Source organism: Epinephelus lanceolatus, chromosome 3 (assembly GCF_041903045.1).
Source record: "Epinephelus lanceolatus isolate andai-2023 chromosome 3, ASM4190304v1, whole genome shotgun sequence".
NCBI classification, from domain to species: domain Eukaryota; kingdom Metazoa; phylum Chordata; class Actinopteri; order Perciformes; family Serranidae; genus Epinephelus; species Epinephelus lanceolatus.
In genome coordinates, this window is record NC_135736.1 from 45,093,605 (window position 1) to 45,111,018 (window position 17,414).

Genomic DNA, 17,414 nt, shown 5'->3' on the forward strand with positions numbered 1-17,414 from the left:
CTTATAACAGCTATAATACACTGCCAGGCAGCGGGAAGGTGGATGGGTCCAGCCAATCCCGGACATTCACCTGGGAGCCCGTTTTTTCGCTTTCCGTGTGAGTTTGAAGCCAAACCATGATGTTTTTCCCCTAAACCTTATCATGTGCTTTTGTTGCACAAGGAAATAAAGTTAAAAACAAAGTTGTGGGTTTAATTTCAAAAAGACTGTGTGCATTTAATGAAAAGACACAATGCATGTAACAAGGGTAAACTGACATGCCGTCCCGGAACGTCAACAACAGATGCAGGAGGCTAACTAGTCATAGCTAGACGTGAAAGTCCACTGACAAAGCGGTAATATTTGCGGAGTTGGGATGAGGACGTGTTGACTGTATAAAGAGAAATGTACTTGGCAAGATATTGAAAATGCCATGTAGCAGCACTGGTAGTAAAATATTGCTCCTTGGTAACATCTTGAATCTAATTCTGTCTTGGGATACGTAAATTACAGGTGTTAGCTAACTGATACTTGTACCTTGTCAAGAGAAATTATGTCATGACAACAGTTAATACAGTTTATTGTGTCACACCTATTATTTAGAACTCTGTGTTTAACCTGCTTAAACATTGTTTAAGAGACCACAGACTCGTGTTGTATTCATACTCTTGGTTTTTTGTTGACTTTGCTGTAAAGTGCATATAAATCCTCCGCAGGCTCTTCTTGTATTGATCTGTGAATGAAGAAAAGACTTTGAGAATTATTTTAAGAGCTCAGAAAACTCCCAATATTAATCAGAACAGGTTTAAAAAATAACAGAAGGATTCAACTGCAATAAAATGATGGGAATTATGTTTATGTGGCAAAGAAAACTCTCATGCACTCACTCTGTGGCAGCACCGGCATGTTTAAAGTTAACAACAGAGTACTCCACATCATCCTCGTCCTCTTCTTCCTCCCTGTGTCTGTTGGGTTGGTTTAGCCTGACATTGGAGTAGAGAGGCTCTTCCTGGTTTTTAGAGAAGCTCACGCTGGCATAGCAGAGGTCGTCCTGCTGCTCTGATGGTGTTCTCTGTCTTATAGCTGAGGGCGTTTCATATATTGCACCCATGTTTGCCTGTGGGGTAAATATTACTTGAGTACTTCAGTACCTTGTACTGCCCTGTATAAACCCCAAATGACTACATAGGAAAATACTGCAGAGTTAAAGGTGAGGGTAATTTTTTTTTCAATTTCAAATTCCTGGTTTCAATCTTTCTTTCATGTTCCCTCTTGAAGATTCAGGCCTCATTTTGAAAGCCAAAGGGTGAACCACAGGTTTGAGATCACTTCTGTTTTTGTCATTGTAATTCCTACTAATCACCAGCAGAGGGCAATAAACTTCAAGGATTACCTAATTCCTCTTTTATTAACAAAACCCTAAAATGAACGTGTAGATGAAGAGGTACATTAAAGGGCCAAAGACACATCCTTACTAATGTTACACCTGACCAATGAACACTGAAGGAATTTGGAGAAGTTTCAGCTGGTTGTAGCCTGCAATCCTTACTGCTACATGCCACTAAATCTCCCTAAATCTTACACACTGTTTCTTTAAGACACAGAATGACTGAGCAAAGGAAAAAAAATGTGTCAAATGGAAATAAACAAGATAAAAAAAGAGGGTGATGGGAGCAAAATGGTGTATGTACTGTACTTATGTCATGTTTTTCTACCGAAATGGGTAAAGCACTTTATAGTTGGCCCCTCACTGACCCTTTCCCACACAAGATGGCGTCAGAGCTGCCACACAAGGCGCTGGCATGCCAATTTGATTCAGTGTCTTGTGGATTGAGGACAGGGATCAAATCGCCAACCCTGTGATTAGGTGAACAGTTTAGTTTAGGTGAAGAAAGTATCCAGAAGGGGACATGAAGCACTATTCACAAGTTTCCCGGTGACAGTGGACTCTGAGTGATACCTGAACTCTTCTTCCTCACCTGTGCGTTGTCGTCTGGTCTCTGTCTAGGCTCGGGGGTTTGTTTCCAGGACCTCTTTCTTCTGGATAAGAAAATAAATGAACAAGCAAATTAATCATCAAACAAAATTACAATACAAGTGACCAGATTTACTGAATATAATCACAGTAAAACTTAGTTGCTCACCTGATGAATAGAAAGACTAAGACGAATATGATAGCCAGAAAAATAGCTGTGATGGATCCAGCTGCTACTGATTTCATTGATCCTGTGAAACAGCAATCAAACAGAACAATTAGTTATGGAATTACAGGTTGTTTTGGTCCATTAGCAACTGATAATTACACATTAAATCATAGATCCTCAGACAGAAGCATTCTAAATAGTGACTCATGGAAACTGTAGCATTGCTTTGGCATCCCTGAAGGTGAAAATGATCTCATCGTGAGCACAAAAATCAGATGTTCAATGCAGTGCAACACCCCACGTGCCTGAAAGCATATTGGTGGTCTGTAATGCTTGGACAATTGTGTGTCTTACTGTGAGAAATTTTGCACTTCAGGCTAAAGATTAATAATTGATCTTGTATTCAAATTATCAAAACGTTGTCTTGGACACTGAGCAGAGCTGGCACCTTCCATGCATCCATGGAGAGGTTAGGGAAAGAGAGTTCGGGTGGCCACAGAGAGGGACTCAACTTCTGACAAATATTCAGATGACATAGGAAAGGAAGGCAAGGTCTTTCCTGGGCTGCTTTTGGAAGGAAAGAAGAGCTGACCTTGATTAGGGGACGAGAGTTGCAGGACTTGCAGGAAGCCTAAAGCTTGGAAATATTTTCACTTTAAACTTCTGCAGACAGCTAAGACCTTCTATCAGTTGGCAGACACGCAACCGGTTCCGTTCATACCAAAATTGAGGGTGTCCAGGCCAAACAAAATATTGCTGGGCTGTGTGTTGGTTGACATGCCACAGCTGTGTAGCACAGAAGTTTGGGGCAATACCTGCTGACTGGCAAACAGGAGAGGTGGAATATGCGTGTGCTCCATCACGAGGGTATCACAAAAAGTCTTTGACAGGGAGCTGACAGGACAACTCCAGCCATCAGCCCTGGATTTAGTAACAAGCCCCTAGAAACAGCGCCGGGCTTTGAAGCCATTTTTAAATCGTGGCCAACAATTTCAGGGTCCGTCATGTGATGTCATGGGGCCCAGAAAGATTTTCCCATAGACTTACACTGTGAAAGAGAAATCCATAAATCAGTGATCAGTGAATACATCTTTTTGAGTATCACTGATAAATGGACTCCTTTCACCATCAGGAAAGTTAGCAGAGTTCTTAACCATAAGTTATATGCTCAGCCGCCATAAGTTGCCAGTACACTTGCTCTATGGGCACAGTAATGCGGAAGATCCAGGTAATTTCACACTGCAGGAATTTGGCTTTTGTTTTGGCTCCGTGTGCCACTAACCAACTTTCAGAGAAGTGATCCAGTTTGGGATAGTCATGGACAGAATCCGAAGGATTTTAGGATTACATCTCTGCTTTATGCAGTTGATATCAGTTTGTAACTTCCAGGGCACACAGCCAAGTCTGAAGCCATTCTGCTCTGTTTCATAACAATGGTTGGTTCCCTTGGGCTTGGAGCACTTTGCTGCCCTTATTAAAGTATTTCAAAAAAAGACATGTTGACGTCTGTTTGTCTGAACTCTCTGCTAGGTAGTTTGCATAAGATTGCATAGTTTTGCATTTAGATTGCAGAAATAAATGATGTGTTGTAACTAAAGAAGGCTTGTACTGTGATTAGCTTGTTTAACTGGAAGGTTAAGATAAAGTGTAAGTGATTGGGCTATGGACAGACACATCAGTATGACTTACTTGACACTATAATTGGATTAAAGGTGGAGTTATGACGTCCTCTGCTGTTCTGAGCTTCGCAGTAATAATTCCCACTGTGTTCAGCTCTGACATCAGTGATGGTGAAGATCTGTCCTGATGCTTTTGGTGAGTCTTCATCCTCCTTGTACCAGGTATAGTTAGCTGCTGGGTTAGCATCACTGCTACAGGTCAGATTCACTGAGTCACCCTCCATCATCTCAGCAGAGGGACTCACTGACACAGAGGGAAGCTTTGGAGCATCTGGAGGACAATATTAAGTGAGATAATTCAATAATATAGCCATTGCATGAGTTTAAAAGACATTTGTATGATGAAAAATAGCACAGACTTGAAAATGTTTCGAAAAGTCAATTCCTAATATGTGCACACATACTACAAAGCTGATTCAGATTCAGATTTTAGGCTAAGGGAAACAAGGTCATCATTATGACTCCCACCTACTGGGAGGGGCACCAAATAACATAGAATTCAAAAACAGAAGATTGCACTAAATATGCTCACATTTTTATCCACTTTTCATTTTTATTATTATTATTATTTATTGCAGTTTCTTGAATTTTTTTTTTACTTTTCTGCATGCCTAGTTTTTAAGTTTTTAAATTTTGAAATTCTTAATCTGACTCTTCTCCCTGACTGCTGTAACACTGGAATTTCTCAATTGTGGGATCACTAAAGGTGTATCTTATCTTATCTTATCTTATTTCATAATTCATCTGATGCCTTTTGCAAAGTCAGATGTTTAAATCCAGTATTTTTGAAGATTCTGCTGTACTCTTCTACTCCTTGGTTGGACACTTTGTGGGAATACTGGATTGAGATTGTGACTTAGCCCTGGGCAAACATTTTACCTTTCTCAGCAGAGAAACTTTGGAACATACAGTTGATTTGTGTAACTATGACTGTTAAAGTCTGATATTAGCTTCAGCTCAACTTTGGGATTGGAAATGGATTGTGCCATCCATTTCTTATAATGTAGCTGCTGTATGAAAGTATTTCATTTCATGGCCAGCATGGACAGGAGGAATCATTGCAGTGACCAAAATCCTTTTTAAAATTAACAAATGGCATGCAAGTATAGTATTAAGATAGACTTGATCTGAATCATTTAAACCCCTCATAATGCTACTTTAGACCATGTTTCTCCCACCCTCAGCTCATCAGATGTTTACATCCACTACATGAACACAATGTATGTCAAAGTGAATTCCCAATGTTGTACTTACACTGGACATCTATGTGAACAGCTGTGGAGTTGTTCTTGCCATACGTATTCTCAGACTTGCAGTAGTAGATCCCGCTGTCCTTTGAGCTGATATTGGGGAAAACATATATGTTTTCTGGTCCATGATGCAGTGTTTGGTTCTCTTTGTACCAGGTGTAGTTAGGTGCTGGGTTAGCATCACTGCTACAGGTCAGAGTCACTAAATTGCCCTCCACTATCTCAGCAGAGGGACTCACTGACACAGAGGGAAGCTTTGGAGCATCTGGAGGACAAAATGTATCAAAAAGTCAATTCCTAATATGTGCACACATACAGTACTACAAAGCTGATTCAGATTCAGATTTTAAGCCAAGAGAAACAAGGTCATCATTATGACTGCCACTAGCACTGGCACTAAATAACATATAATTCAAAAACAGACAATTTCATAATTCATCTGATGCCTTTTCTACTAATTCTCCACTGGAGATCATGAAACTGTGCTTCAGGTTCCCAACATGGTCGCAGACAAACTGTGTAGTGATTCATTTGCATCTATGGCACTAAGTGAAAATACACTATTAATATGTTTTAATCATGTTTTAACATGTTTTAGCTTAGTGAATTACTCTCAACTCATTAAAGCTGTCGGCTTTGTAGCAATGAAAATGTCTCCGTAAGGCTAAACAAGTAATAATAATAATAATAATAATAATAGCTTATATTTATATAGCGCCTTTCAGGAGACCCAAGGACGCGTGACAGAAAAATCAAAAAACAAAAAACAAAACACAACAGATGAACAAACAAAATAAGACAGAGCAAGATAAAAAGACTAGCTGCCAAAGGCCTGTGTGAAGAAGTGTCTTTTCAGCGCAGACTTGAAAGTGTCCAGAGATGGAGTAAGGCGTATCTCCATAGGGAGAGAGTTCCAGAGGGTGGGGGCTGCCACACTGAAGGCTCTATCCCCAAAGGTCCGCCTATTGGTGCGGGGGATGGAGAGGAGACCTGAGTCAGAGGACCTCAGGTTCCGTGATGGGGTATGCTGGTGGAGAAGGTCCAATAGGTACAGTGGAGCGAGGTTGTGGAGCGATTTGTATGCAAGAAGAAGAAGTTTGTAGGTTATGCGGAACTTAACCGGAAGCTAGTGCAGGTGAATGAGGGTGGGAGTGATGTGCTGCCAAGGCTTAGTGCGGGTAAGCACCTTGGCAGCTGAGTTTTGCACATACTGGAGCCTGTCGAGAACTTTATTGGGGACCCCGAACAGGACTCTGTTGCAATAATCAGCCGGGATGTAATGAAGGCATGGATCAGGGTCTCAGCCACAGAATCTGAGAGTGAAAGGCGGAGTCTGGAAATGTTTTTAAAGTGAAAAAAGGCAGATTTGGTGACAGATTTGATGTGTGACTCGAATGAGAGAGTAGAGTCCAGGATGACACCCAGGTTGCGTGTTTCTGGCACAGGAGAGATGGAGCAGCCATCCACATGGAAGAGAAGATCTCCAACCTTCTGGAGCACTGCCCTGGGAGTCACGACCATGAGCTCTGTTTTTTTTGCTGTTGAGTTTGAGGAGGTTAGTGGTCATCCAGGTTTTTATTTCTTGGAGGCAGTTGACAAGGGACTGTGGAGGGAGCTTGGTGGATGGTAATGTGCTAAGGTACAGTTGGGTGTCATCGGCATAACAGTAGAATTGTAGACCATGGCGGCGGATAATTGAACCAAAGGGGAGCATGTAGATGGTGAAGAGGAAGGGACCAAGGACGGAGCCTTGCGGCACACCGTGGTTAACTGGGGCAGGGTGGGAAGTGGATCCATCGACTGTGATAAACTGTTGTCGGTTGGATAGATATGACTGGAACCAGGAGAGAGCTGTGCCGGAGAGCCCTAGGTGGGTGGAGAGGCGGTTGAGGAGGATGATGTGGGAGACTGTATCAAAAGCAGCAGAGAGGTCCAACAAAACCAAGATGCTGATGCGGCCAGAGTCAGCAGCGATGAGGAGATCGTTGGTGATCTTCAACAAAGCAGTCTCTGTGCTGTGATGGGTTCTGAAGCCAGATTGAAGGGGTACAGAGAGCTCATGGTCAGACATGTGTTGTTGTAGCTGTGCGGCAACTGCTCTTTCCAAAATTTTAGATAGGAAAGGAAGTAGGTACTTTTGTCCTGGTAGTTCTGTTTGGAAACTTTGGAAGCTACAGTTGATTTGTGTAACTAACACTGTTAAAGTCTAATATTAGCTTTAGCTGAACGTTGGGATTGGAAATGGATTGTGCCATCCATTTCTTATAATGTAGCTGCTGTATGAAAGTATTTCATTTCATGGCCAGCATGGACAGGAGGAATTATTAAAGTGACCAAAATCCTTTTTAAAATTAACAAATGGCATGCAAGTATAGTATTAAGATAGACTTGATCTGAATCATTTAAACCCCTCATAATGCTACTTTAGACCATGTTTCTCCCACCCTCAGCTCATCAGATGTTTACATCCACTACATGAACACAATGTATGTCAAAGTGAATTCCCAATGTTGTACTTACACTGGACATCTATGTGTACAGCTGTGGAGATGTTCTTGCCATACTTATTCTCAGACTGGCAGTAGTAGATCCCGCTGTCCTTTGAGCTGATATTGAGAAAAGGATATATGTTTTCTGGTCCATGATGCAGTGTTTGGTTCTCCTTGTACCAGGTGTAGTTAGGTGCTGGGTTAGCATCACTGCTACAGGTCAGATTCACTGAACTGCCATCCACTATCTCAGCAGAGGGACTCACTGACACAGAGGGACGCTGTGGAGTATCTGGAGGACAAAATGTATCAAAAAGTCAATTCCTAATATGTGCACACATACAGTACTACAAAGCTGATTCAGATTCAGATTTTAAGCCAAGAGAAACAAGGTCATCATTATGACTGCCACCTACTGGGAGGGGCACTAAATAACATATAATTCAAAAACAGACAATTTCATAATTCATCTGATGCCTTTTCTACTAATTCTCCACTGGAGATCATGAAGCTGTGCTGCAGGTTCCCAAATTGATCATAGAGAAACTGTGTAGTGATTCATTTGCATCTATGGCACTTAGTGAAAATACACTATTAATATGTTTTAATCATGTTTTAACATGTTTTAGCTTAGTGAATTACTCATGACTCATTAAAGCTGTTGGCTTTGTAGCAATGAAAATGTCTCAGTAAGGCTAAACAAGTAATAATAATAATAATAATAATAATAATAATAGCTTATATTTATATAGTGCCTTTCAGGAGACCCAAGGACGCTTTACAGAAAAATCAAAAAACACAACAGATGAACAAACAAAATAAGACAGAGCAAGATAAAAAGACTAGCTGCCAAAGGCCTGTGTGAAGAAGTGTCTTTTCAGCGCAGACTTGAAATTGTCCAGAGATGGAGTAAGGCGTATCTCCATAGGGAGAGAGTTCCAGAGGGTGGGGGCTGCCACACTGAAGGCTCTATCCCCAAAGGTCCGCCTATTGGTGCGGGGGATGGAGAGGAGACCTGAGTCAGAGGACCTCAGGTTCCGTGATGGGGTATGCTGGTGGAGAAGGTCCAATAGGTACGGTGGAGCGAGGTTGTGGAGCGATTTGTATGCAAGAAGAAGAAGTTTGTAGGTTATGCGGAACTTAACCGGAAGCTAGTGCAGGTGAATGAGGGTGGGAGTGATGTGCTGCCAAGGCTTAGTGCGGGTAAGCACCTTGGCAGCTGAGTTTTGCACATACTGGAGCCTGTCGAGAACTTTATTGGGGACCCCGAACAGGACTCTGTTGCAATAATCCAGCCAGGATGTAATGAAGGCATGGATCAGGGTCTCAGCCACAGAATCTGAGAGTGAAAGGCGGAGTCTGGAAATGTTTTTAAAGTGAAAAAAGGCAGATTTGGTGACAGATTTGATGTGTGACTCGAATGAGAGAGTAGAGTCCAGGATGACGCCCAGGTTGCGTGTTTCTGGCACAGGAGAAATAGAGCAGCCGTCCACATGGAGGAGAAGTTCTCCAAGCTTCCGGAGCACTGCCCTGGGAGTCACGACCATGAGCTCTGTGTTTTTTTTTGCTGTTGAGTTTGAGGAGGTTAGTGGTCATCCAGGTTTTTATTTCTTGGAGGCAGCTGACACTTTTGTTCTGGTAGTTCTGTTTGGAAACTTTGGAAGCTACAGTTGATTTATGTAACTGTGACTGTTAAAGTCTGATATTAGCTTCAGCTCAACTTTGGGATTGGAAATGGATTGTGCCATCCATTTCTTATAATGTAGCTGCTGTATGAAAGTATTTCATTTCATGGCCAGCATGGACAGGAGGAATCATTGCAGTGACCAAAATCCTTTTTAAAATTAACAAATGGCATGCAAGTATAGTATTAAGATAGACTTGATCTGAATCATTTAAACCCCTCATAATGCTACTTTAGACCATGTTTCTCCCATCCTCAGCTCATCAGATGTTTACATCCACTACATGAACACAGTGTATGTCAAAGTGAATTCCCAATGTTGTACTTACACTGGACATCTATGTGAACAGCTGTGGAGTTGTTCTTGCCATACTTATTCTCAGACTTGCAGTGGTAGATCCCGCTGTCCTTTGAGCTGATATTGGGGAAAACATATATGTTTTCTGGTCCATGATGCAGTGTTTGGTTCTCTTTGTACCAGGTGTATTTAGCTGCTGGGTTAGCATCACTGCTACAGGTCAGAGTCACTGAATCACCCTCCACTATCTCAGCAGAGGGACTCACTGACACAGAGGGAAGCTTTGGAGCATCTGGAGGAGAAATGAGAGACAACTTATCACTCTTTGTTTACACACCAGTTTTTAAGTATGGACTGCCAAAGCCAGAAGGTGGTTACTGTGTTATCCACCTACTTTAGAAGTCCTGAGACAGGGGTGCCATGTCATAATTCTGACATCCCATTATTTCGACATCCCATTATTCCGAAAATTACCCATTGTTCCGAAATCTCAATGCTTCGACATCCCATTGGTCCGACCGTATTAAACCCATTGTTCCGAAGTCCCGTTGTTCCGAAATCTCAATGTTGCAATGCAAAAAGTTGAAAAAGCAAGCAGCAAGGGAAAGCAACAAGAGACTGTGTTGTCGTGTTGTTTACTGTTGCCATGACGACAATGGTCGCCCTGTTTTGAGGAAGTAGAAACGATGTTGAAAGTTATCATTTTAACCCAAACCATTATCTTTTCCTAACCTTAACCAAGTAGTTCTTGTGCCTAAACCTAACCAGACCTTAACAATGTAACAGTTATTTTGTAAAAATTAAAAATTAGATTTCGGAACAACAGGACTTCGTAACAATGGGTTTAATATGGTCGGAACAATGGGATGTCGAAACATTGAGATTTCGGAACAATGGGTCATTTTCGGAACAATGGGATGTCGGAATTATGAGCAGACCCCAAGACAGGCTGTTGTCACCTCTACAAAGCTAGCTGTCAGGCTACAGTGACCTCTAACAGACCTGTACATGAAACTTACATCCTGTATCTGTGAAGAAACTTAGTGGCCTCTAGCTGCAGTGAAACCATTTAAGATACTGCACAGTGGCCACCGTCAGGATGAATCCTAAATGGAAGCTGTTCAAACCTTACTTCCATCAGGGGATTACTGTATATTCCTATTACTTAGGTAGTTTTCTTAGTAGTAGTCTTAGGTGCGTTTTTCACATGCATAGATAAACCCCAGGTGGTGCTCAACACCTGCCCTTTTGGCCTCTGACAAGATAAGTGCCCTTTTTGCAAGATGTGTCTTTCTATTTCTTTTAATCATTTTACATTTTAGTTTTTAAACTTGGCTCACGGCATCAATTCACATTTTAAAGCGTGTTTTATGCCTGATAACTGCATTTGAGTCAAGCACCTGCACCTACCTCTTTAACTTCCCCTGTCACAGTCCCCACATTTAGCAAACACAAACTGAGCGCACTGCAGAGCAGCATCACATCTCCCTGACCTGCCTTCATGGACAGCCAGGTAACAATAGTGTTTGCCCTAAGCCTCAGCATTGTTTGACACTGTTGTGAAATTAAACTACTATTAAACCACTATTTAAACAATTCAATACAGCCAGACTAACTTAAGCAGTAAACCAACATTACGCTTGACAAAAGCTAGCCTGGCGTCAAATCACATCGTCTCCCTCCAACTCTCTGGCAGATTTTGGTTCACCAACTCCACGTTGCAAGTGGAGACAGACGCAGATGCTTCCCCATGTCCACGTGACTTTTTTAAACCAAACCCCAACTTGAAATATTGTTTCAATCTCCCACACCACAGCTCTGAGAATTAATTGAAACAAATCTGACATGCAGTTTGCTGCTGTGCGAACATACCATGCGCATAGAGCGCAGAGGGGGAGCGCGAAGCTGCAGCCGCAGCACACGTCTGTTCTCTGCTAATTACTGTGCACAAATGTACTGTATGCACTTTGGCCTCAAGAGCTCTTCAGAAACTTCCTGGCAGGGTGCACTTTGTAAGCACGCAAGAAAATGTCTGCATGCCCAAATGCAAAACAAATTTTGTAGAACGAGTGCACTTTTTTTCACTTGAGCACCCGCCTCACAAAATGTCTGTGCACAACACTGGTAAGTATTGATGCTTTTTACTTACACTGGACATCTATAAAAATGGATGAAGAGTTAATCCGTCCATGTTGATTCTCAGATGTGCAGTAGTACTTCCCTCTGTCTTCAGAGCTGATGGACATGAACTGATATACACCGTCTGATCCTTGAAGCACTTTCTGGTTTTCCATGTACCAGGTCTTTTTAGCTGCTGGGTTAGCATCACTGCTGCAGGTCAGAGTCACTGAACTGCCCTCCATGATTTTACCAGAGGGATTCACTGACACAGAGGGAACTCTTGGAGCATCTGGAGGAGAGATTTCAACAGAGGTTTTTCAAGGTTAAAGGTGTGTTACCACAAAAGAACATATGGTATTTTAGACTTTGAAGGTGCTCTGACAATTAAAAAATTCTGGAGCTGCTCAGTTAATGACAGCAGACTGTTAATGTGGAACTAATCCATCAATCGATCACTTATTTGTCACATGGAGTTATATGAGATACAACTCCAGTGAAATGTGATCCCATCAGCTCCTTTAACTTGTGCACTTTCATTTAGTCCCTTTTAAAGGTCTTTTTACATTGTTAGCTGCTGCTTTGTTATTGTCCATGTTTCCAAATGGTTCCAAGATGGCTAGGGAACTGCCTATTAGTCCGACAGCCCATTGTTCCGACCATATTAAACCCATTGTTCCAAAGTCCCGTTGTTCCGAAATCATCATGATGCCCTGTGGTTAAGGTCTGGTTAGGTTTAGGCACAAAAACCACTTGGTTAGGGTCAGGAAAAGCTCATGGTGTGGGTTAAAATGAAAAAGAAAGACACATGAGCCGTAAGCCTGCTTCACCTCAAGCCTTTCCCAGCTGACCCAGAGCCGGTCGCGGTGCACCATCAAGGCAGAAATACACCCACCGGGAGCCGTTCAGCACCGCAGAGAGCTCCCCACACAACCCGGACCCCAGAGTTAATAACAGGAGGTTATGGTGTTTCACTCTCTCCTCTCTATGACACTTGTATCTTGACCGGTAGCCTACTTTTGTTGCGTTTGCTGATCCTCTATGGTACACAAATACAGTATAACCTAGTATAATCACATATCGGAACAACGGGATGTCGGACCAATGAGCTGTCGGACCAATGGGCTGTCGGACCAGTGACATGGACCCAATGCCTGTTTGGTTGCTTGTCCCAAACACAGGCAGCGCCACTCTGCAGCCACTTCTGAACAGCATAAAGCAGCAATCCACAGCAGGAACAGGACAGCACCTCACATTCCCACTGACATGCCAGTCCTTTTTCACCATAAAGCACACACCTACTCTCCTTCTCTCACCAGAGTCCTCTACTTTGTCAGATCAGCATATTGAAAAAGAGCCTCCTGAAATGTGAAATAATAATAAATGGTGAAATAATGAACCTTAAAGTTCATGAACTCCTGTTGGAAAATAATATGGCACGGAGGTCGTCCAGATTTCTTTTCCAACGCCTGTACAGTGGCGAGCAGCTGGGGCCCATTCCTCTTACTTTTTCCTAGATGTTTACTGAACTTTGACTTAGCTACAGTAACTGGCAGAAGTCAGCAGCAGGACAGTTTACAGACTGGTAAGTTGATGTCCTCATCCCGATGAGTGACTCACAACCACACGACACCACCATCCAAAGCCAGCCACAAAAAGCACCACTAAGAGCCTTAACTTTGCACAAACGCATCAGAGCTGAAAGAGAGGCCACTGCAAATGTCCGCACCTATGTCAGGCTAAAGCTAAAAGTAGAGCTGAAGAGAGTAGGTATCATCAGCAAACACTGGACAGATTCAAGCTGTATGTTATATTTAAATAAGCTTTTTCACTCACATTTCACATCCATGGTGAAGTCATTAGACGTCCTCCTCCCCAGCTCGTTCTCTGCTGTGCAGTAATACTGTCCAGAGTCAGAGGACTGGATGGAGCTGAAGACGAGCTGTGGTCCTTCACTGAGAGGTCTGGGGTTTACTGTCTTCTTGTACCAGGTATAGTTAGCTGCTGAGTTAGCATCACTGCTACAGGTCAGAGTCACTGAACTGCCCTCCACTATCTCAGCAGAGGGACTCACTGACACAGAGGGAAGCTTTGGAGCATCTGGAGGAGAATTGAACATGAATAACTTAAAAAGATGATAGGAGACATTATCACAAACAAATGACTATTTTTACATATTCTTCTCTTTATATACAGGTTCTGTTTGCTGAGTCAGTCCTGACAGTCCTCTCAGTCAAGATCTAGCTGTTAGCAGAAGTTAATGTTTGTTTCATTATTGTTATTGGTTGATCACTTCCTTGTCATGTTTTGTAAATAATTCTGAGTCTACAAAACAGTTTATATAAAATTATTGGAGGTGGGAAGAGAACCATTAGTTTTATTTTGGGGGGAAAAAGCAGGCTCTTATTAATACTTTCACTGGACCGTCCCCATGAGTCTGAAAAATACAACAAACTTTCTCCTAATATTTCTTTATACTCACAGCTGTTGCATCAGCTCTCTCAGTCAAAAACTGTTCAGTTAACTCCAGCTGGGAGCTATTGGCCATGACATCATCAATACAAGTAATGGAGCATCTCAGTAACAGAAACATTTTTACACTAAACATGTAGCAACTAAGGTTATTAGCCTACAGTTATTAAAACTAAATAATAATGATAAACTAGAAAAACTGAGTCAGTTGCTTCCACAAAGAGTTGTGGTTGTATTGTAACACCTAACTTCTTAAATCTTGCTCCCGACAATACCCCTCATATTACAACAAAAAACTAATAACAGATAAACTAAAACTAAATATTTTTAATTATAAAACTAAACTGAAAAAAAGCAAACCCACCTTGGAAATCAACTGAAACTAAATTCAACAGAAAACTACTCCAGTGAAGTTATGTCTGAAATTGTAATTGTGTTGCAAATACTGAACATATGTGTCTTTTTTGTTCTGACACAGTGGATTAAACTTACACACTGAAGGAGAGGGAAACTCCTCGTGTCCTCTTATAGCACAGGAGATGTTGTCACTAAGACCAAACCGGGCTTTATAAGACGACGTCTCCACTCCAGTAATTTCCTCTTTATTATTGAACCAGACGTAGGAAAGACGACCAGCTGGACTGCAGCTGCTGTGACACTTCAGCTCTGCCTCAGTAACAAACTGCCCGACTGCTATTCTGGTCACCTGCACCTGGAGAGCTGGATATGAGAACAAGAAACAATATTATCGCTGTGTCTAAAAAACAGATGATGGATGTACATATCATACACATCAACACAACAGTATTAATTCCTATAAGAGGTAGAGAGCATTTGTATCTTTTTATTTATGCAACAGTAATTACACAAACACATTGATCCTTATCCACATGTTGAGTGTTTTTAAATGTACCGTGTTGGTGTATTTACATCAGTCTGTGTTTACCTGTGACAGTCAGAGTTGTACCAGGTAAACTACTCCTCCATTCAAAGCTTGGTGTTGTGAATTTGAAGTGATACTCAGCTGAGTCGCTCTCTCTCAGGTCAGTGATTCTCAGGGTGGAGCGTCCTCCCTCTGTGTCAATGACCTGAACACGACCTGCAAACTGGGAGTCTTTACTAAGGTCCTCAGGCTGTGAGGGATTCTGCCACTGATCTTTACGTTCAGGACTGAACCAGAATTTGGATTCGACATGATTCTTGTAACTGCTGTAAGTGCAAGAAATGTCCACTGATGAGCCTTTGGAGGCACAGATGTTTCTGTCAGTGTACGTCACTCTGTTGCAGGTTTGACCATCGGCACCTGAAAGATAAAATCATCTTCTGATCATTTTTAAAGTGCAGTCATTGAGGAGTCACAAGTGGGATCTCCATATTAAGGAAACATGAATAAAACAGCTCCACTAGATGGTGTTATGTTAATAGATATATGTGGAGTAAACTCACATGTTGGAGGAGAGGGAGAATCCTCATATCCTTTTACAGCACAAGAATAGCTGTCTTCACAATTAAAGTTGCCTAAATAATAAGAAGAAGAAGATGCTTCTGCCTGAATTTTCTGTCCGTTTTTGTACCAGATGAAGGAAGGGCGATCAGGTACACAACTGCTTTGACAGTCAAGCCCATTATTTGATCTGCTCACCTGGAGACCTGGATTTGTGAAGAGGGAACAGGAATGTTATTTTAGACAAAACTGTCAACACACACACATGCAAATAAACACATGTATATTATTGTTTTCTAGATGTTGAACATTTGTAAATAATTAACATATGAATGAAAATGTTACCTGTGACAGACAAAGTGACTCCAGCTGAACCAGTATAACCAGTGAGTTGGTTTGTTGTGAACCTGAACTTGTACTCAGCTGCGTCGCTCTCTCTCAGGTCTGTGATTCTCAGAGTGCAGTTGTTCCTAATCTTATCACAGTCATACTGCACACGACCTGAATACTGTAGGTCTGTTGTCAGATCTACAGGATCACGTCCATTCACTTTGGTAAACCATAATGTTTTCTCAACTGTAGCATTACAGCCATTTGTTCTGGATGGGTATGTGTATCTGCAGTGTATTTCCACTGTTGATCCTTTTACAGCACAGATCTTAGTAGGACTGTAAGTCACTCCCCAGCCATTCTGACCCTGTATCACTGTAACACAGAGCACATCAGGAACCACAATCAGACTCAGAACATCAGAAGACAGACTTTCATTTGTACTGAAGGAGCTTCAGTGTGTGAAACTTTATTTAACTCACATCTGCTTTCATACTATGGAGATAGATTTGTTTCATAATTATGTGTGTGAACAGATCGACAATCTGTGTGTAAATGTGTAATCTGTAAATAGAAAACACCTTCCACAAATACAAAAAAAGATTTGTAAACTCACAAAAATATTTTGCAAGTATAAAACAGATCTGCAAATACACAAACACATTCCACAAATAAAAAACATATCTGTGAATACATTAAATTAATTTGCAAATAAATGAAAAGCATTTGTGAATATCTTCCTAATATTTACAACTTTCGATCAGGCTTTTGTGAACAAATTTTTTATTTGTGAATCAAAAAAACATTTGTGGATCTCAGTTCTACGCGTGTGGATTTCCTTTTTACAAACACAGAGTTTTGAAACAAACTTTCCGCCAGTCCGAACGAAAATGCACTCGTATCACTCGGTCATTTTCAAATAGCACGTGATCACCCAGCTGATGACATCATTTCTGCATGTCAAAGTAAGAGCACGCAGTCTTTCTATGACCTGTTTTTTTTTTTTTTTGTAATAATCAGCAATAAGTAACATGCATTCATTTTTTTATGTTAATGTCATACAGTGAGTATTAGTGTTTGTTTATTTGTTCTATGTATATTATCTGGCACACACTTTTGTGTACATTTTTGTCTGAGTATGAAAGGCACCACGATGCTGGTTGGCAACGTTCAGTTCTCTAAAGCGGTGGCTTGGCTGCTTCTTCAGTTGGCAGTTATCAGCCAACTCAACCGTTATATTTTTCATTTATTCTTTAGAGTAGGATTAAAGTCACAAAACAATTCACACCTTATTATTTGTGTACTCTTACTAATGTAGTTGTAATGTCTGTGCTGAACCGCCTGGATGAATGGCGCTGTCCAGGATTCAGCCAAGTTTCGGTGAAATAATGAACCTTAAAATTCATGAACTCCTGTTGGAAAATAATATGGCACGGAGGTCGTCCAGATTTCTTTTCCAACGCCTGTACAGTGGCGAGCAGCTGGGGCCCATTCCTCTTACTTTTTCCTAGATGTTTACTGAACTTT

The 17,414-nt window shown here is 41.5% G+C and overlaps 1 protein-coding gene across 1 annotated transcript; it reads right to left on the minus strand.

The window, feature by feature from the left end:
- Positions 1-862: 862 nt before the first annotated feature.
- LOC144462554 (B-cell receptor CD22-like) lies at positions 863-17,379 on the minus strand. The gene is made up of 11 exons (XM_078166620.1): positions 17,357-17,379; positions 15,903-16,297; positions 14,606-14,833; positions 13,478-13,741; positions 11,673-11,933; positions 9,555-9,815; positions 7,573-7,833; positions 3,813-4,073; positions 2,124-2,205; positions 1,959-2,019; positions 863-1,096 (listed from the first exon to the last, which is right to left on the minus strand). The coding sequence occupies exons 1-11, from the start codon at positions 17,377-17,379 to the stop codon at positions 863-865; spliced, it is 2,331 nt and encodes a 776-aa protein (XP_078022746.1).
- Positions 17,380-17,414: the final 35 nt, after the last annotated feature.